At 38.5% G+C, this 21,495-nt stretch overlaps 1 protein-coding gene across 2 annotated transcripts; it reads left to right on the forward strand.

Moving 5' to 3' along the window:
• The first annotated feature begins 1,159 nt into the window (after positions 1–1,159).
• On the forward strand, positions 1,160–21,416 carry katnb1 (katanin p80 (WD repeat containing) subunit B 1). Of its 2 annotated transcripts, none has more exons than XM_017477670.3 (20): positions 1,160–1,409; positions 2,056–2,117; positions 2,404–2,534; positions 2,666–2,783; positions 3,381–3,481; positions 3,601–3,642; positions 4,825–4,908; positions 5,020–5,135; positions 10,856–10,924; positions 11,085–11,235; positions 11,662–11,843; positions 13,378–13,523; positions 13,661–13,711; positions 13,818–13,876; positions 13,984–14,142; positions 14,240–14,389; positions 14,489–14,565; positions 18,879–18,953; positions 20,728–20,844; positions 20,977–21,416. In XM_017477670.3, exons 2-20 carry the CDS (start codon positions 2,078–2,080, stop codon positions 21,110–21,112), a joined length of 2,004 nt encoding a protein of 667 aa, XP_017333159.1. In that variant the 5' UTR covers positions 1,160–1,409; positions 2,056–2,077; the 3' UTR covers positions 21,113–21,416. The 2 variants fall into 2 exon arrangements, with proteins under 2 accessions (XP_017333159.1, XP_017333160.1); XM_017477671.3 differs by lacking the exon at positions 1,160–1,409 and adding an exon at positions 1,539–1,779.
• Positions 21,417–21,495: the final 79 nt, after the last annotated feature.

Raw genomic sequence — 21,495 nt, forward strand, 5'->3', positions numbered from 1 at the left:
GGATATCTTCATGCACAAACTTATGAAAACCCGTGAAATTTCGGATATCTTCATGCACAAACTTATGAAAACTTATGAAAACACAAACCCGTCAGTTTGAGGACAATATAGGCTGCTTCACATTGGTTTAATTCCCAATAATTTGTAAAGTTCATGTAGTGTATATGTATATGTATATGTATATGTGTTGACCAGTTAGGATCTCTTACGGGATCCCAACTCAGGAGATTACTTGAAACAGTGTCTCAGCCATGTTCTTCACGGAGATTGTTCACAAAGACACATTGGTTTATATATATATATATATATATATATATATATATATATATATATATATATATATATATATAATGTTGCATAGTCCACAAGAACTAATATGAAGTGATATTCTCAAGCTGACCTGTCTCATGGCCCAACAAGATCCACATCAATTCTTTCAAATATGACCTTGATAAGAGGAAGAGGACATGATAGCACGTTTGGGGTGGAGTAGAGTCAACAGATGACATTTGCAGCAACACACACACCACTGACATGACGTGTTAGCTTGCATCCTGCAGAGAGTTAATGGTGCATCATCAGTATTTGTACTGATGTGTGTTAACTGGTCTTGAGGTGAACATTGATTGGTTGGTGGAGAGTCATGTCCAGTTGAGTTTCCAGAACTGTTGTGATGAGATATTATGACATTTATTTTGTGGGTTTAGTTAAATTTAGAATAATGTTGCTCATTTCAGCTACGATGGGGTGGTGCCCTGTCCAGTGTGTCACACCCCGCCTTATGCCCCTAGTCCCCTGAGAAAGGATCCAGGCTCCCCTGTACCTGAACACCTGAACCCGGCCTCCGGGAACCTGTGCAAGATAAGATGATAGAAATTTACAGAAAATAGATGGATGGATGTTCATTTCAGGGCAATATTGTTACAAACACAATAAACAATATAATGCTAAATAAAAAATAAAGTATAGACAATAACATTTTCTCTCCTCCCATCCAGTAGTTTCTGCCTTCTATAGACATGCTGGTGCTCCCCAACTACCTCCATTAATACCACTGGTGCGAATGACAGCAATCGCCAAAGCAGTCACGTGGTTGTGTGCTGAGGGGGAAACTGTTGACGTCATTGGTCACGTGTTTTATCTGAACGAATCAAGCACCGTGTAAAGTGTTTCTAAGCAACGGAGGTTTTTTTTCGCCTACACACGCCTCGGAGCTCAGCAGCTACGTCCGCTACTCAGGCTATACTGCTTTCCCCCGTTTTGTTGGCATGTCTACAGAGTGAAGTGGTATTTATTAGTGTACTGTCTGGTATGTCCGAGCGCCTTCTTTAAATTCTGCTTCACAAGACTCAAACAGTTGATTGGTCGCGTCTTTCTCCTGAGGAACCAATCAGAACCGTTGTTATTTGGTAAGCACTGAGTGAGTTGCCACAAACAAAACAAAGCAATGTGTGCAGTTAGCCGGAGGAAATTTAATGATATTTGAATGTCCCCTTAACAGGGCCCAGTTTAGTTATCCGGTAAAAGCTCACAGAACCGTAGAACTGTTAACTGTTTCTTTTAGAATATTAGTCACTGTAACGGAGCTGAGGGTTTCCTACTAGCTACAATAACTTCCTGTCAAATAAGCAAAATCCACAAGCGATACGGCCTGAAAGCAAAGAAACTGAATTTTTATTTTAAATAAGTAAATGGAATTGAAGCTTTGTTACAACTAAGTGGTTAGAAAAGGTTAGCCAGGGGGTTTCCTCCTCCAGGTACTCCGGTTTCCTCCTCCAGGTACTCCGGTTTCCTCCTCCAGTCCATAAACATGCGCTGTAGGCTGATTGACATTTCCAGATTCGTGTGTGTGAGTGTGTGTGTGAGAGAGAGTGAGATTGTGCCCTGAGATGGGTCGGCACCCTGTCCAGGGTGTCCCCTGCCTTGTGTCCTGCCACCTTGCTACAACTTCTTGATCCAGCCATGTGAATGATTTCAATATGTTCTTTTGTCCAGGTATTGTCAAAATCAGAGATCACATTAAATTTTGAGCTTATCTGTTCCTATATCTTACAGGGAGGTTGCTGTTGTGTTGACCATGGCAGTGTCCACTGTCAAGAAAATGTCATGGAAACTGCGTGAGTACCTTTTTTAAGTGCTTTCGTTGTGTCCTTGTTTAGAATGAAACTACCAGTTTCTGTTCAGTTTTGGTTTTAATAATAATGAGTTAATAAATTAAATAATATTTAAGTAAGAATTCATAAAGGTAAAGGTATTTGCAGTCTAGGAAAAATTCTGATTTGACTAATTGTTCCTGATAACTTTATTAGATTCTTTTGCTCGTTTAACTTATCCTTGAGGATTTTTACTGTAGCGTTACAGGTTTTATTTCTATCCGTAATGTACATTTCTACTCTATTTTAGAAGATGTGGTGGCCCAGCCAAGTAACGTGTCTTCACTGGTGTTGGGTAAATCATCAAGTCGCTTGCTGGCTACAGGAGGGGAGGACTGCAGAGTCAACATCTGGGCTGTCAACAAATCTAATTGCATTATGGTAGTGGTCCCAATAACACACCTGTGTTCGAGAGTGGAAATGCTAAAGGATGTGTCTATTAACTTGTTTTTTTCCCCTCTGAGGCATTTCCTGTCTGTCATGAGCTGATATTGTTGTGTCTTTATGTGTAGAGTTTGACGGGCCACACAAGCCCTGTGGAATGTGTCCAGTTCAGTACCTCAGAGGAGCAGGTGGTAGCTGGCTCTCAGTCAGGTTCTCTGCGGGTCTGGGACTTGGAGGCTGCTAAAAGTGAGTTTTGTGCCTTTTTATATACACTCACCATCCACTTTATAAGGAACACCTGTACAACTACACCTTCCTGCAGTTCTCTTATCTAATCCATCTCAATGTTGTGTGCATGATCAAGTGAGATGCTTTTCAGTAGAAAAGCATCTCACTCGATGATTTAGATTGGTCTGAGGTGACAGGAAGGATAGAGTAACTCAAATAATCACTCTTTACAACCATGGTGAGTACACCATGGTTGTAAAGAGTGACTATTTGAGTTACTCTATCCTTCCTGGCACCTCAGAGCAATCTGGGAATTTTCCTTTGACCCCTCTTATCAACAAGTTGTTTCCACCCACAGAACTGTCACTTACTCAGTGTTTTTGTTTTCGTGCAATTCTGTGATGTGAACATTGTCATCATGTGATCTGATCTGAACACTAACTGAAGCTCTTGACCTGTGTCTGCATGATTTTTTGCATTGCACTGCTACCACATGATAACATGTACATGAATGTGCAAGTGTATAGGGGTTACTAATAAAGTGGATGGTGAGTATATGTGTTGGTGTGGGTTGACAGGGTGTGTGTTTATAAATGTGGTATGTCTTGTTTTTAGTATTTCGGACATTGATGGGTCACAAGGCTAATATCTGCAGTGTAGACTTTCACCCATTTGGGGAATACCTGGCCTCAGGTTCCATGGATACTAACATTAAGGTGACCAGAAGATGCACACACTTCTCCACTATACTTACCTATACAATTTAAATAACCTTCAAAAGAATATAAATGTTTGTGTATTGTACTTAAAAGCATAATAATATTGTCTCTTATAGTTATGGGATTTGAGGAGGAAAGGGTGTGTGTTCCGGTATAAGGTAAGTGAGTCATTATAAACTTCACCTAGAGCAGGAGTATTCAGTTAAAATTTGGGACTGTCTAGTAACATAAAATTCATATTTGATGTTACTGGTTGTGATGTATGTTATTTATAAATTTTAAAAAATAAAATAAACAAAAATCCAATGCAAAATGAAGAAGAGTTGTACATGGCAAAACAATCCAAAAACATATATATTTCAGTTAGGTTCCTGAAGATAAATTCACTATCGTAAATTCTGAAATGTGTCTCTCATTGCCCCATTTTCCTAATGAATAAAGTTGTGCATGCTGAGCATCAAAAATAAAGTTTGTGGGGCAAAAACTACTTATTCTGTTTCTCATGCTTATTAGAACAACCTCTCTAAACAGTGTTTAAGTGATGAGTTGTATAAATTTGGTGGCTAACTCTAGCAGAAAGCTGATGAAATAGCTTTCTATGGCTCAGCTAGAGAAAACAACGGTGAATAATTTAGGTTCCAGTCCCAGTACCAATGGACAGACTTCCCTTCTCAACCACTCATGGTTGCTCATCGTCTGTTCCACATGCCGCATTCTTCAAGCTACCAAATAATCCCTTTGTCCGTGTTGAGTAGATACGTGCATGTGCAACTATGCAAAAGTATAAATCGGCTTTAAATAGCCTGGACAATCAAGGGGTCAGTTGATAAGCTGCATGTGTTGAAGAATAGGGATAATAGAATTAATTTTGAATAGCAAAATATTTTGACGGTATAGGCAGTAGTGTAACTGTACAGTGTAAGTAATGATAGACTTTATTGGTCATAGCACAGTGAAATTCTTTTCTTTGCATACCCCAATATTCCAGGAACTTGGGGTCAGAGTGCAGGGTCCGAATTTAGAATTTTCTATATTTCTGTATAAATATGAGCCTAAATAATGATGATGATTGAGTCTTTAATGGTCACATGTATTACAGCACCTGTATGCCATATGCCAGCATGTTATGAAGTTAGGGTCAGAGCACAGGGTCAGCCCTGATACGGAACCCCTGGAGCAGAGGGAGCAAGGGCTCACGGCCCGACAGTGGCAGCTTGGTAGCACCAGGGCTTGAACCCCTGACCTTCCGATCAGTAACCCAGAGCCGTCACTGCCCCCAATGTATTTCTGAATTCAGGTTTTGTTTTCTCTTCTTCATAAAAAATTTACTTTTCACATAGGGTCATACTCAAGCAGTGCGTTGTCTGGGCTTTAGCCCTGATGGAAAGTGGCTTGCTTCAGCCAGTGATGACAGCACAATTAAGGTAAGACATGGTGCCTGTTTAACACTTAGATGTTTTATTTAAAATGTAGACATGCCCCTGGGTATTGTTTATATGTATTATCTTTGTGTGCTTTTCTTTTTCCTACTCTAGCTTTGGGATTTAACGGCTGGGAAGATGATCACAGAATTCACAGCACACACATCAGCGGTTTCTGTTGTCCAGTTCCACCCAAATGAGTACCTTCTGGCTTCAGGAAGTGCTGACAGGTAGTGACTGTAATTGAGTGCATAAGAGAACCATAGCAGAGTTGTTGATGTTTTCAAAGCAAAAATTTAATTAATACATTTTATTGTTCATTATTTGCCCATTGCTTCTGGTTAGTGTGCAGCGGTTATAAAAGCATACAATGTGAATACACAAACCAGAGGAAGAAAGAGAATCTCCACAGGTATCAAACAGTCCGTTACCTTGTCATCCATCATCAGTATGCTTTTCGCACATTGCTAGTCTCAATAAACTAGCCAGTTAACTTAATCAAAGAATAAAGTTAAGATGCAAAACACCAGGTATATGTTGTACCAAAAGCTATTTGCAACTGGGATCATTGGCTCTTCAGGATGCATTTTTCTGGAACAGGCACCCTACAGCTGACAAAAATAGGCTAGTTAATCAGAATCAGAGAATTTTGGACAATAAATACAGATTAAACAGAAGTGTGAACAATGTCACAAGTGCAGAATTATGAATACCGTATCTCATGCAATATACATCATATGATGTATAATATATCATATAATGTATTACTTTGCGGTTCAGATCACAGTTCAGTAATTCATTTGTGGGTTGGTGTTTATGAAGGGCTACAGCTCAGGGAAATAAACTCTGTCTACTTCTGTAAGTTTTTATTGTCTGGTACCTCACCCTTAATGAAAGTGCTTTTAAAAAGAATGAGTGGGGTTCGAGACAATTTTATCTGCTCTCCTCTTGGCTCTGCTGACATATACAGTAAGTTGGTGAGGGAGGGAAGGTCACAAGGGGATTGAATGATGTGTTGGCATTTGGCTTCTCCTGTGAGGTGGTAGAGCCAAACCAAACCGTAATGGAGTATTCTTTGATTGCAGTGTATTTGATATGTGCAGAATTTCCTAAACTGCCCCTGGTGTCATTGTTACAATCCAAATTCAGGTGAGGGGTAACTGTTATTGTAAATTTGAATAGCTCCACCTGTTACCTCAAAGTTGTTACGACTGCACCAGGACACAGGCTGGTCCACCACTTGCCGAAATGCTCATCTCCATTCTGTATGAGTCTGATGATGGTTGTGTAAACCTTGGAAGTTTTTGGAAGGATCTTTGGCGGTTCAGTTATTTGTGTAAACAGAGGAGAGCATGGCTGGTAACACAACCTTAAGCTGATCCAGGTTTGAGGGTAAGAGAGTCTGAAGCTTCCCAGTCTCACTTGCAGTTCCCTGTCAGTCTGGAAGCCTGAGATCCTCCAGTAGGTGGAGTTTGTTGTAAAAGATTTCTGTATAACAGTGAAGGGATCATGTGTTAAATACAGAGGTGAAATCATCATGATTCTGACAGACAAGCATCTATGGATTAGCTGTAGCATTTGCTATTTTTAACCCCCTGATATGGTGATGCACTGTAGGAGACACCTGAAAACTATGCTTTTCTGCTTTTCTCAGCTGAAGCAGTAGTTAAATTGAAAGTAAATAAAATTTATTTTGTATCCCTCATAAAGGATAGACTGCACCAAGAGGAGTGAGCACATATAAAAAGTGCTGCAATTCCTACACCGTTCACCTGATTTGGATGTAAATGCACTCAAAGCTGAAAATCTGCACTTTGAGTTCATATTCATTTAATTTTAACTCCTATCTGTTTCACTGTCTTCATGTCCTTGCTTTCTTTCTATTACCCTTTTTTTTTATGTCTTTCTTTTTATAAACACTCTAGCAACCACCTAGGATAACATATCAACTTCCCAGCAACACATTAGCAACCAGCCTGGACACCCTAGCAACAGTCCAGCAAATGCCTACTATAGCAGTCACCTAAAATACTACAGCAACACCCTAGCAACCACCAGGAACCCCATAACAATTGCAAATTTTTCCAGCCCTTTTGTTATTTTTTCAGCATTTTGTTATTGTTGATTTAGATGCGTTGCATGCGTTTACACATTTTTCGTTGAAACTCGGCATTTTAACATTGGAGTATGCTGCTACAGGATATCACTCCAAAATGTACAAAAAGATTAGTCCAGGATTAATGTGAAATCAAATCTATCAGTGTACAGTGTATTTGACCTAGGTAACATAAGTCAAGTATATAGTTAACATCAGTTAACCTTATTTATTAGGGATGTGTAACACGCTTTGTGTTCTCTCAATTGGTTCTCGGAACCAACATCTGGCAGAGCCCCCCCCCCCCACCCCCTTGATGTATCCCTAACGTGGAGCTGACGTAGACGCCTCCCAAGCCAATGCTGTGCACATCCCACACCGTTTTTCACTATTGCAGGTCCCATCCATAAACATTTCTCTGCTTGGGACCCTGGCCAATTTGTCCCCAAAATTAGTGGATGGGTGAGTGAGGACTAATTGCCGCCTCCACTATATGTTTTTGCCACCAAAATGAATGATGACCGGCACCAGCAGATATTTCTGAACATTCCCTTGCACATGTGTCACATTCACTAAATGTGCTTTTCCCAATGCCTCACCTTGAACCAAGCGTTGGTGAATTGAGGTCTGGTTACAGCCCGAATCCACCAATGTGAGGTATGTACCCCCTTGAATACTCACTGGTATGCGGTATGTCCCACCTCCATCATGTGGTATTGGTCCTAAAAATGCCCAGGCTCCCCATAACACCAACACACTGGCCCAGGCTTTAATCCTACACCTGCGGCTTCGGATTCACCCACCTGGGGAAGAGAAGGGACGGTCACAGCGGGAAAGGAAGGGGGAGGGAAAGCATGGGAGACTGGCTATCGTGGGTATGGGCCCCCATTTCCATGGAGCAGGTACAGGGAGAGGGTGGGGAGAAGAGGGGGAGGTATGAGAGCAAGAAAGAAGGGAGGGGCTTGCCTGTGCCCATATATGCCACTAAATGATCCTCCGCCAAGTAGACCACCTCGGCGGTGGCACTGGACCCATTCCGCCATCCCTTCCAGAAGTCAGGCGATAAACTGCTCCAGCACCATGAGGTCGATCACATCCTCAGCACTGCGTCCCTCAGCCAGCAGCCACCCTTCTGGGCGAATGCAAACAGGCAGTTGAGTTCGTGAAAGGTCAGTCGAAAGTGCTGACGGTGCTGTTCTGGCACCTGGCTTCACCCTCCATTCACAAACCGGCACTCGAGCACGCCCCTGCTTCCACAGGATGCCACCAAAAAGTTAATCTAAAAAAAAAAGTAACATTTTGACCATTTACAGCCATTGTTTTCTAAAATTGTACAAAAAAACATTAAAGCTTACAAAGAAGTGTCAAATATAACAGTTTACAAATTATTTTATTGGTAATGAAAATTAGAAAGTGATCAAGTTGCTGTTTGCTCTCCTGTGCTGGTCATTCTGTAATGGTCGTGGTAGAACCTCAAGAGTGTATACAGGATGTGTTTTGGATGAGATGTGGACACACAATCTTTTACCTAAGAATAGGAAAAAAGTAAACTTTTTTTACTGGAAGCTTACATCTTCCTTCATGTAAACCTTTCTGTTGTCTACATCTTACCGTATAACCCTGCATATATGTGCACTGCAGTTTCTACCTTTAGACAAGTGATTTGTAAAAGATAAATGCATGATATATTTTTTTTTTTTACTGTTTTCCCCCACATCCCATTTCCACTGCCCCACACTTTTACAGTACCTAGAAATAGACTAGGTGGACAGCCCAGCTAAACATGAAACGTATACATACATTATGGCTTTAGTAGTGCATTGTTATTCACATCATGGCTGTTATTTCAAAATGTATGGTATTGTTATATTTATAAAGTGACTTCATACACTTGCAACACTGGCTGAACTTCATGGCAGGAGGACATGGGAGACAGGCGTGTTGAATTGCAGAGCTGTGTTTTTGCCTTCTATTTTCAGTGTAGGATAAAACCTGTCAAGCATGTACTTTCCAGCTTGGGCAAAAGAAGCTTCCTGACAAACGGTGTGTTCTGAACAGCCAGTGGTTCATCATTATAATAAAAACTGACATTTTCTTGCATTTGACCCAAGCACATCATGTTCATCCCTCAACATGGCATGCTCCCCACATTATTTATTTATTTATTTACTTACTTACTTACTTACTTACTTATTTGGACATGGATCGAAACCATAATTATGCATTGTTCCCCAGATAGTACTCTGAACTGTTGATCAGATCAGTTAAAGCCTTCACTTATATTGTTATTTAGCATATACTCTTATCCATACTGCACTCTCTTGCATAGATTGGTCACAAGAGAAAACATCAGGATCTATGGACTGGACCAGGAACAGCATTATGAATGCTCTTTAGATTTTTAGTAGCTTGTAACAGAAGTTGAGAGCTTCTGTCATCAGCCGAGGTTGCATTCTCCAGATGTTGTGAAGAAGATATCTGAAGGATCTAGTAGTTGATGTGATTTTAGAAGTTAAACCTGTTAAAATTACACTAAGAAAGCCGGATAGACTTAAAGCGTGTTGATTGTGTAGGGTGTTCTGCAAATTAGCTTTCCCCTTGCTGAGCTACAAATAATGCAGCACATGGGTCCAGGTACAAGATAAATGCATGTGTTAACACCAAACTCCAATTTATAATTTTTGTGTAATTTAATTATAATTGTTTTAATTTATAAAGCTGGGGTAACTTATCACTCTAGGCATTTAACTTACTATTATTAATCCATTACGCAGGTTTATTACAAAATATAAAAAAGGAGTAAAAACACAAGAAATATGTGGGATGTGAAAGGAATCATAAAATCAGTGGATGAAAAGTAAGCAGACCAAAAGCCAAAGACCAAGACCAAATTGTCTTGTTTATACCAATGAGCGAACCTTTCTGTTATAAGGGCAGATATTAGTCCTTGGTCAGAACACACATCATCCTTACATGTGTGGAAACCGACAGTAAAGTTGTGTGTCATTTAGGAGTGTTGGTGGAAATTTACACAGTATGATAACCTAGTCTAAAAATTTCATGGTTTCACAGTATCACAGCCATTTAAAATCATACAAGGTAGTGGTGAAAATGAAAGAAAAAAAATATTGCAAAAAGTTTAATAATAATAATTCCTTAGTTTATATAAGACTTTTCTAGGCACTTTTCTAGGCACAGCATTATGAATGCTGTGCCTAGAAAATCCAGTACTGGATGGGGAAATCTCCTTAACCACCACTAGTGTGTAGCATCCACCTGGATGATACGATGGCAGCCATAAAGCCAGGATGCCCACCACACACAAGCTATTACTGTAGAGGAGAGAGTGATGTAGCCAAATCAGAGATGGAGATTATTAGAGGTGATGATAGAGAAGGGTCAATGGGGGAATTTTGGGGGATTTTTAATGACCACAGAGGGTCAGGACATCAGTCTCATCCGAAAGATGGTGCCGTTTTTACGCTATAGTGTCCCTATCACTATACTGGGGCATTAGGTCCCACACAGGGTGAGCGCCCCCTGCTGGCCTCACTAATACCACTTCCAGCAGCAACCTTAGTTTTCCCCATGAGGTCTCCCATACGTTGAAAGTGTGTTGCATTTCCTTGCAGACAATTGACCATGTAATCCACATATTAATATGCAGTAACTCCTTTGCAAATTATGCTGAAATTATGCATTTTACTGATGAACAATAAATAAATCCCTTTGTTTGCACTATGTAGTTTTCACAAAAATAAATGTCTATATTGATATATGCATAATGTGAGCTTTGTGTCAACTTTCAGGGCTTCTTACATTTGAGGTTTATAACGGAAAGTTTGTTTTTGGCAGGACCATAAAGTTATGGGATCTGGAGAAATTCAAGATGATTGGCTCATCAGAGGGTGAAACATCTGGAAGGTTATTATCCAGATCTCTAGAGGTCATGATTTTATACTTTGACTTTATGCATTGAAGTTTAAAAAAAGTTTGTGATATAACCGTCCCCTTCAGATTTCTCTCTCTCTCTCTCTCTCTCTCTCTCTCTCTCTCTCTCTCTCTCTCTCTCTCTCTCTCTCAGGTGTGTCTTATTCAGTCCTGATGGTAGCTGTTTATACAGTGGCTCAGATGACACATTGCGTGTGTATGGCTGGGAGCCAGACTGCTGCTTTGATGTAGTACGTGTAGGCTGGGGCAAAGTGGTGGACTTTGCAATCTGTAACAGTCAAATGGTCAGTAACTCACTTTGAATTATTTTTTCTGTATTTGTAAATATGTTTATACACACATATTTAGAAGTCCCTGTGATAATGGAGTCAGCATGTTTGTTTATTAGTTAGAAAGCTGATGTTAATGATGAACATTTTGATTGTTATATTTGCCTAGATTTGGCTCTGCTAAATGATCGACTAACTAAATTGGTTAAGGTTAATCTTGGTTGTTAGTGTACATTTCCAATTTGACTGCTATTATTTACTGAGTAAATAATATAAAAATGACAAAATAAAACTATCGACCTGTGAAAAATGTTACTTAACAAGTAACTAGCCACTATTGTTCAAAATATACTGAACTTCCCTTTCAAGTTAATCGATAAAAGAGTGTCTTAATGGTGCTGAAAAATGACTCCTCTTTATCTCAATCTTTGCTGTTGTTAGATTGGAGTGTCGTGCAGCCAGACGAATGTGAGCTTGTATGTTGTGGATCTGGACCGAGTGAAGAAATCAGGAGCTGTCCAAGAACAAATTCATGGTGGCAAGCCACTTGCTGCACCCATTCCTATAGGAGTAACACTAAGGCGCAACTATGAGCGTCCCACCATGTCCTGCAGCAGACAGAAGTTCGTCTCCGTACTCTTTTGTGCCTAGACAGACACTGTCATAACTATATAGATTAAAGTTGTCTGTCTAATTCGTTAGCTTCAATTAGATTAATTTTTTAACTAATTAATTCTAAAAAAAACAAAACAATGAAGCCTAGAATTAAGACATACACTGGTTGTGGGTGTGTTAATGGACTTATCTAAATCAGTGGTTCTCAACCGGGGGTGTGAATATTTTTTTTTTTTTAGAATTCAGACATTGCATCATTTGGGTCCTCTGTGTATTTTATTGCTTTTCAAATAGAATGTGCATAAATTGAAAAACTCCACATTCTCTCTCCTTCTGTATTTTCTTTTTGCTGGGGAGAGGCGGAGTAAGCTCTATCTAGTTTTATTTTTTATAAAAATAGACAGCCTTTTATGTAGCGGTCAGTGCAGACCAGTGTTGCCAACTTAGCGACTTTTCAGACCTAGCGCCTAGCAACTTTTTGGACAAACCTTAGCAACTTTCCAAATGTCACCAGTACTGTCCTGCAAGCGCGAGGTCTTTCTTTCCCGCTGCACTCACACCTCTCTCTGCGTCTGCTCTGTTCAGAGCCGGAGATTTAAAAATGTCCTGGATAACGAGACACGCCCTTCGTCCCTATTTACATCATTCGTATGCAAATGTTTTTAGAATGCAAGACGAATGTAATGCAACATGTTTTACATGTAAAATAGTCCATGTTATTACAACCTAGTTCTCTTGTTCAGAGTAGTTGTAGTGTTTAGAAACATTTTGATCATTCATCTTACATCTTACATACCTGTCTGTTATATATATATATATAAAAGTCATGTTAATTTTTTTAAAAAAATCACGTTATGAAAAATTAATATAAAAAATATCGAAACACGAAAGCAAAAACAAATCTATTAAAAGCACATTTTATTTTTTTTGTGTGTCTATATATGTGTGTGTATATATATATATATATGTGTGTGTATATGTGTGTGTGTGTGTGTATATGTGTGTGTGTGTGTGTGTATATATGTATGTGTGTGTGTGTGTGTGTGTGTGTGTGTGTATATATGTGTGTGTGTGTGTGTGTATATATGTGTGTGTGTGTGTGTATATATGTGTGTGTATATATGTGTGTATGTATGTATGTATGTATATATATATATATATATATATATATATATATATATATATATATATATATATATATATATATATATATATATATATATATATATATATATATATATATATATATATATATATATATAAAATATTATCTAGAGAGAGACATTTTTTTTTTTTTTTTTTAAATATAGCACAGGTAATCACTATACCTGGTCTCCTCCAATATTGGGGGCAGGGTGCGACATGATGGGGAAGGCTAGGGGCGGGCTTTAGTTGCAAAAGGTTGAGAACCTCTGATCTAAGTGATTCATGGTGTGTGTGGGTTTATTTAGCTTGTGTATATATCCATACATAAAAGACTTAATATTTTTGGGTTATGTAAATTTAAAGTTGTGTTATGTGAAGTTAAGATTCTGTATGCAGAATGAAACAGAATGCAGATGGAGACAGGTGTGTTGAGGGGGAGAGGCGTAGCCCTAGCAGCGAGGATGAGCGTGATGAGGAGAGCAAAGCAGAAATCACAAATCCAGATGATTATAAAGAGATATTTCAGCCCCGCAGTGCTATCTGTGAGAGAACTACATGAGCATGCATTTTAATTTATGCTGTACTTCTGTTGTTTACCAATTGAGCTTACTCTATATCTCAGCCAAACTCTGACAGTCTCTCTGCTTCTCTCTTGTACTGTCTGGTATTTTCTGCCCAGCACGAACACCTCCTAAAAGGCGTGAACCCTTCCCTGCACCACTTGTGGATGGTGAGTTTCTTTATACTTTATATTGAGGGCTGTTTGTGTGCATTTGTGTTTATGATGGCGCTCCCATTTTTCCTAACAGTTACAAAATATTCTGTATCTACTTTAGAAAGTTTCCAGGTGAAGCCCCACTTAGCAGAAGAAATCATTACTACATTGCCTGACCAAGTATGTCCCTGAAGCATATCAACTCTAACCCAAACCCCAGTCTTGCATGAAAACGTATTTTAAAGCTCAGTGATGTTATGTTACTTCTTTTGCATCTGTCTGTACAGTTGAAGGCCCCCAATGTTTCCTGCACAGTAACGCCCACAGCTCCAGCCCAGCCTGTATCAGTCTCAAGGCATGTCGTCACGACATCCAAACTCGAACCCAAATTAGCCGTTAACCCCTCCATTGAGCCCCTCGGCCTTATTTTCGGGGACATTTTACAAGTGAGTGCCGCTTTCTGTTTTTGGGTAACATTTCAATTCTTACACATTCAAGTTCTGTGTTTTGTAAGTTGGTTATGTATGTCTTTGTGTAAATGAGCCTGGACTAAGTGGAAACACCAGTGTCACAGCAGATGAAGAGGCATTGGTTCAGATCAGAAAAGGGCATAGCACTATGTGTGTGATGTTGACTAGCAGACACAAAAACCTTGACACAGTACGGGCTCTCTGGGCTGGTGGCGACATCAAGGTAAGTGTTGAACAAGTCTGGTATACAGTATATACAGTACAAGAACAGAGAATTTGCCCTGGTCTGTGATTTGCTCTCAAGCACTGCTTCACATTTCAGACATCACTCGATTCTGCTACGTCCATGAACGATCTGTCCATTGTGGTGGACATCCTCAATATAATCAACCTCAAACCGTAAGCATACGCCTACAGCCTCACACACAACCTCGCATTGATTTAAAAACTGAACTTAATTTCAGAACAATCAGGTTCAGAATTATTGGCACCCTTAGTAAAGAATAAAAGGGGATATATATATATATATATATATATATATATATATATATATATATATATATATATATATATATATATATATATATATATATATTTTTTATATATATATTTTATATATATATATATATATATATATATATATATATTTTATATATATATATATATAAAATATATATATATATATATATATATATATATTTTATATATATATATATTTTATATATATATATATATATATATATATATATATATATATATATATATATATATATATATATATATATTTTATATATATATATATATATATATATAATATAAATAAAATGTGTGTGTGTGTATATGTATATTAGTGGTTAGATGAATCATATATTCATTCATCCTTAGTAACTGCTTTATCCTGGTGAGGGCGGTAGTGAATCTGGAGGTCATCCAGGGAACACTGAGCACAGAAAATTCACCCCAGATGGCACACCAGTCCATCACAGGGCACCAATCACAAATGCGTTCACACACTCATTCAGACCTATGGGCAGTTTAGTGTAGCTAATCCACCTACCTGCATGTATTTGGGAGGTGGGATATAACGGGAGAACCCAGAGGAAACCCATGCAAACACGGGGATAACATGCTTAACTTCTGAACTCAGGATCAAAATGTGAGGCTGCAATGCTAACCCCCATGTTGCTACCGTGCCACACATAGTTGTTTTAATCTCACGCTGAAAACACAAGAAATCTCACCTTTTAATTGAAGAATATTTAGGATTAAAAAAAGTATATTTAAAACCCTTATAATTGTTTTTGTTTGATTTATTTATTTATTTTTATATATAACCACATTTATTACAATTAGAATAATTCTATATCAGGTACACCACAGTATACGAGGAATTTGGCTTAGTAGTTTGAGCTATTCTGCTTATAAACATTATAGTAAAATAAAGATGATGAAGAAAACAGTGGTACATAATAGGATTGTTATGGTCTGAGGTGGATATTATACAGTGCTGTGAAAAAGTATTTGCTGTTCTCTTCTATTTGATTTCTCCTGGGTTTTGTGTATATCTCATACTAAATTGTTTCAGAAATTAAAACAAAATCTAAGATGAAACAAAGGAAATCTGAGTAAACACTAAATACAGTTTTTAAATGATAATGTTATTTATTGAAGCAAAAAATTTATCCAATACCAACTGGGCCTGTGTGAAAATGTATTTGACCCCGTAGTCACTAATTTCCCAAATCTATGAAACGGCATTCATAATGGGGTTCAGCTGGAGTAGACACAAACAGACCTGATTACTGCAAACCCTGTTCAATCAAATCAACACTTACATAGAACTTTTACAACAGCATGAAGTTGGTTAAAGGGTCTTACCCAGTAACACACTATACCAAAGATGAAATAAATTCCAGAAAGAAACGATGAGGAATAATGTGATTGAAATACATCAGTCTGGGAAGGGTTACAAAGCTATTTCTAAGGCTCTGGGACTCCAAAGAACCACAGTGTGAGCCACTATCTACAAATGGAAAAACTCTGCACAGTAGTGAACCTTCCCAGAAGTGTTCGAACTTCCAAAATTCCTCCAAGAGCACAGTGACTACTCATCCAGCAAGTCACAAAATATCCAAGGACAACATCAAAGGACCTACAGGCCTCTCTTGCATAAATATAGGTCACTGTTCATGACTCCACTATCAGAAAGACACTGGGCAAAAATGGCTTCCATGGAAGATTGGCGAAGTGAAAACAGCTGCTAACCCAGAAGAACATTAAGGCGCATCTGAATTTTGTCAAAACACACCTTGATGATCCTCAAACGTTCTGTGGATTGATGAGTTGAAAGTGGAACTGTTTGGAAGATAGGGTCCCGTTACATCTGGCGTAAATCAAACACAAAATTCCACAAAAAGAACATCATACCTACGGTCAAGCATGGTGGAGGAAGTGTGATGGTGTGGGGATGCTTTGCTGCTTCAGGGACTGGACAACTTGCAATAAATGAGGGAAATATGAATTCTGCTCTCTACCAAAAAATCCTAAAGGAGAATATCCGGTCTTCAGTCTGTAAGTTGAAACTCAAGCGTAACTGGATTCTGCAGCAAGACAACGATCCAAACATAGGAGTAAGTCCTAGAAGTAAGTGAAAGACTGATCTCCAGTTATCGGAAGTGTTCGGTTGCAGTTATTGCTGCTAAAGGTGGCACAACCAGGGGCAATTAAGGGGGCAATTAGTTTTTCACATTAGAGATTGGTGTTGGATAACTTTTTTTTTTTTTTTTTTGCTTCATTAAAATTTTTTTTACAAAAAGTAAATAATTGTTGTGTTTATATTCAAGTTGCCTTTGTTTTATGTTTTATTTCATTTGAAGATCTAAAACTATTTAGTACGATGTACACAAAAACAGAAGAAATACTTTTTCACAGCACTGTACATCTATTGTACTTTAAGTAAAAAAAAAAAAAAAAAAGAATATTGTACAGAGGAGTGGTGCAAAGATAAATATTGCACAGAAAAAAACGGTGTATGTGGAAATCGGCTTTTCCTGTGTCTGGTGATTTTGACATTGATCTAAAGCATCCGCTTCCTTCCTGGCACAGGAGGTGAACTGGTCCTTCAGAGAGGGAAGGTTTCTTCCTTTGAGTTCTTGATCCAGCCTGACAATATATTACAGTCTGTTCAGCTCATTACTGGTTGCAGAGCCAAATCAAACTGTTCTTGAGGTGGTGAGGACAGACTTAATGGTGATTCAGTAGAACTCAGCAAACCACTCTTACTGCAGTTTGAACTTGTTTTTTAACTGTCACAGCAAGGACATTGCTGGGCTTTTTTGGCAATGCAATTAATGTTGGCATCCCACTCTAGGTCCTGAAAGATAGTGGTTACCAGGCATTTGAATCTTTCAACAACCATCACAGTCTTATCCATTATGATAAAGGAAAGCAGTACTCCAATTTTTTGGACTAGACACCTCCTGTGTTTAGTAATTTGCACACCTCACTTTTCCAACATAACAGCACCAAGTATTCTGAGATTAATAATGAATCTTTTCAGATCCTCCCAATTTCCTGGTGTGCTCTTATGGACTCTCCATTTTGGTTCACCCCACAAATTTTCAGTGGGGTTCAGGACCTGGGATTGGGATGAGCATGTCAAACGCATGAGTCTCTGATTTATAGAACCATTTTGGTGTACATTTAGAAGTTTGGACTTGCTAGATGATCCAAACATAACCCAGAATGCTTATTCGAGTCAAAGTTACAGTACCATCTAGCATTTGTGGTTCTATTTGTCCAAAACGGTCTACGGTCAGGCCATAACAAAAAGACGGAGAAAGATCGGAGACCCTCTGGTTCCCAAAACTTCACGGATAACCACGGAACAAACCTGTTGCAGCATGCCCTTGAGCAAAACTGAGATCCATATGCTGACTACTTGTGCAATGGCTCTGATTTTCCCTCTTTTCTCAGCTTCAAAATGGCTTGCTTTTCTCCCATAGACAGCTCTCTGGTCTTCTTGTTGGTTTATTCTTTTTAACAACAAATGCAGTCTTCACAGGTCAAACCTAGGCCTCAAACCAAGAGTAAACATTCAAAGCTATTAATTGCTTTACAATCAATTTAACAGGACACACCTGAGCAGCAAGACACACCGATCAGTCACATGTTCCAATATTTTTGATCACTTGAAAAATGGATGGATTCAAACTAAACATGTCGTCATTTTCTGAGTTGTTTAACACATCCAGATATAAAGAAAGGGAAACGAAACCTGATATTCTGATCCATCATCTCGTACATGTGGTGGGTTTTTTTTTGTGTGTGTGTTTTTAAATCTCAAACCCAGATGCCTTCAGTGTATAGCAAAAAAGAAGAAGAAAAGAGAATTGTCTTTCTAATGTTCCAATACTTTTAGAGGGGACTGTATAGTTATTATATAAACTTGTTATATAAAATTTCTATGCCAGTAACTTTGAGCCACATGATCCACTTGTTTTCTATTTGCTTTGAATAAATTTACCTCAAATAAAGGTTATTTTCTTTACTCAAATTAACCACAAACTCTTTTTTGATGACATTTTTACCCATCTTTACCAATAGTGCCAATAATTCTGGACTATTAGTATTACTATATCTACTGCTACTAATAGTAATAATAAGAAGAAGCATAAGAATAAACTGGACACCTGGAATCTGAATATCTTTAGGTCACTTTGGAAACTAGACACCTGCATGACCATCTTGCCCCAGCTTGAGGAGCTGCTACAGAGTAAATATGAAAGGTGAGCATCAGCTTCTACACACTGAAATATGCTTGTATAGGGCTTCTAATGAGTGCACAAGTATTTACATAAGACTCTTGCTGACTTTTTCATAAACCGTGACTTTAATGGATAATCTGTCTATTTTTGTCTCTTGTTCACGCACCTATTTATTTATTTATTTATTTATAGCATGAGCTCCCTACTCTTCCTGACTGAGACGTTTGTTGTGCTTTTGATAAAAAGCTGTCAGTTGAGCTTCCATTAGTGAAGGCTCATTTTGTTACACTTATGTTAAACTTATCTGTACAAAACAGAAGTGTTTATTTAGCTGTATTGAGCTATTCTATTTTCTTACTTAGCATCAAGGTGGCTGTTTATCAAGGGACTGATTATTAAACATCTCTCACACTCCCATCCTCTACAATCTCCACGGTCTTGTTTGTAAAGTCTTTAGCTTAATGTGAATTAACAGGGATTTTTTTTCTCATCATAGGGTGCTATATTAAAGGAATGAGAGAAAATATGGGTGCTGTTTTTTTTTGTTTGTTTGTTTGTTTTTTTATTTCTATAACAATGGAAGGATTTTTTTTTAAAAAAGTTTGCAGATACACTCAATATCCACTTTATTAGGAACACCAGTAAATTCATGCAGTTATCTAATCAGCAAATTGTGTGGCAGCAATGCAAAAATCATAGAGAAATAGACCGAGAGCTTCAGTTAACGTTCACATCAAACATCAGAATGGAGAAAAAACTGTGATCTCTGTGACTTTAACCGTGGCATGGTTGTTGGTACCAGATGGGCTGGTTTGAGTACTGTTGCTCTCCTGGGATTTTCACACACAATAGTCTCTAGAGCTTACACAGAACGGTGCAATAAGCACTGAGTGAGTGACAGGTCTATGGGTGGAAATGCCTTGCTGATGACTGAGATCAGAGGAAAATGGCCAGATTGGGGTCAAGCTGCCAGGAAGGATACTCGTATAATCACTCTTTACAACCGTGGTGAGCAGAAAAGCATCTCAGCATGCATAAACTATCAAACCTTGGCGTAGATGGGCTACAATAGCAGAAGACCACATTTACGTTCCACTACTGTCAGCCTAGAACAAGAATCTGAAGCCATCATGGGTGCAGACTCATCAGTTTGAGTCATGTTGGACTTGGATTTTTGTTCTTGGCTGATAGGAGTGGAACCTGATATGGTCTTCTGCAGTTGTAGCTGATCTACCTCAAGGTTTGATTTGTTGTGTTCTGAGATGCTTTTCTGTTCGCGGTTGCTTTACACTCAAAGTAAACTTGAGTTACTATAGACTTCGCGTCAGCTCAGACCTGTCTGGTCATTCTCCTCTGATCTCCCTCATCAAAAATCTGCAGACCCTCCACACACAATGGTTTTTTTGTTTTGTTTTGTTGTACAATTCTGTGTAAACTTTAGAGACTGTTGTGTGTGAAAATCCCAGGAGATCAGCAGTTTATGAAGTATTCAAACTAGCCCGTCTCGAACCAACAACCACTAACTGCAGCTCTTGGCCTGTATCTGCATGATTTTATGCATTGTGCATGATTGGATAACTGCATAAATGAGGTGTATAGGTGTTCCTAATAAAGTGGATGGTAAGTGTAGCTCAGTTCTAGTGCTGCTAGACACAACATGGATTGGATAACACATGGGTGAATTTGTTGTGCAATAAGGTTGTTTTTTTTGTGCACATTTTTATGAAGGGATTTATTAATAATTCATTAGTTCATGATTTCATGCTCTCTCCTTCCCTTTCTCTCTGCTTCCTAGTTACATGCAGACTGGGTGCATGTCTTTGAAGTTAATTTTGAAGCGCTTTTGGCCATTAATCTCAGAGACACTGAATGCTCCCCCATCTGTTGGAGTGGATATTACACGAGAGGAGAGGTTTGTGTAACATACCTAACATTTGTACAGTCCAGTGGTACAACTGTGTCACTTGTGTAAACATTCATGGTCTACTGTACCATACTGTCTAATGTACAGGCATGTGTACATACTTTGTTCCCTGACTTCCAGGCACCAGAAGTGTAAGATGTGCTATAAGCAGCTGAAGAACCTCAGTAACGTAGTGAGGAACCGTGCAGAGCAAGTTGGTCGACATGGCAGTACTTTCAAAGAACTGCAGCTACTTATGGCCCCTTTGGATTACTAAAACACAATCACTTTCCTTATTGCTTAATATCACACACAAAGATTGGTCTCAGTAAGCTCTTACGTAGCAAAGCACTCACCAGGACATGATTGAGGAGGAAGTCCAGACGTCTGCTAGGCTGTATGAATAAACTTCATAAACACTATGTAATGAATTATGTCATCAGGCAAATTTAATTTACTGTGTATTTACAAAACTGCTTTTGTTTGGGGGATAAATTTCTTTCTGTAATTCCTTTTATATAAAGAAAAAGTATGTACTGTTTTTTTTCTTCAAATAAAATACATCAATCTTTGTTTTCTAATTTGTAAATATGTTGTTTCAGGTGTTTCAAATTTACAAAGTTTTTCATTTACATTTTTTCCCCCTGCAGGACCTGTTTG

Source organism: Ictalurus punctatus, chromosome 10 (genome assembly GCF_001660625.3).
Source record: "Ictalurus punctatus breed USDA103 chromosome 10, Coco_2.0, whole genome shotgun sequence".
In the NCBI taxonomy this organism is placed as follows: Eukaryota; Metazoa; Chordata; class Actinopteri; order Siluriformes; family Ictaluridae; genus Ictalurus; species Ictalurus punctatus.

Coding starts and splice junctions, on each gene's coding strand:
- katnb1 (XM_017477670.3), top strand. CDS start 2,078: ATGGCAGTGTCCACTGTCAAGAAAATGTCATGGAAACTGC. Junction 2,118..2,403: donor GAAAATGTCATGGAAACTGC/GTGAGTACCTTT, acceptor ACTCTATTTTAG/AAGATGTGGTGGCCCAGCCA. Junction 10,925..11,084: donor GAGGGTGAAACATCTGGAAG/GTTATTATCCAG, acceptor TCTCTCTCTCAG/GTGTGTCTTATTCAGTCCTG.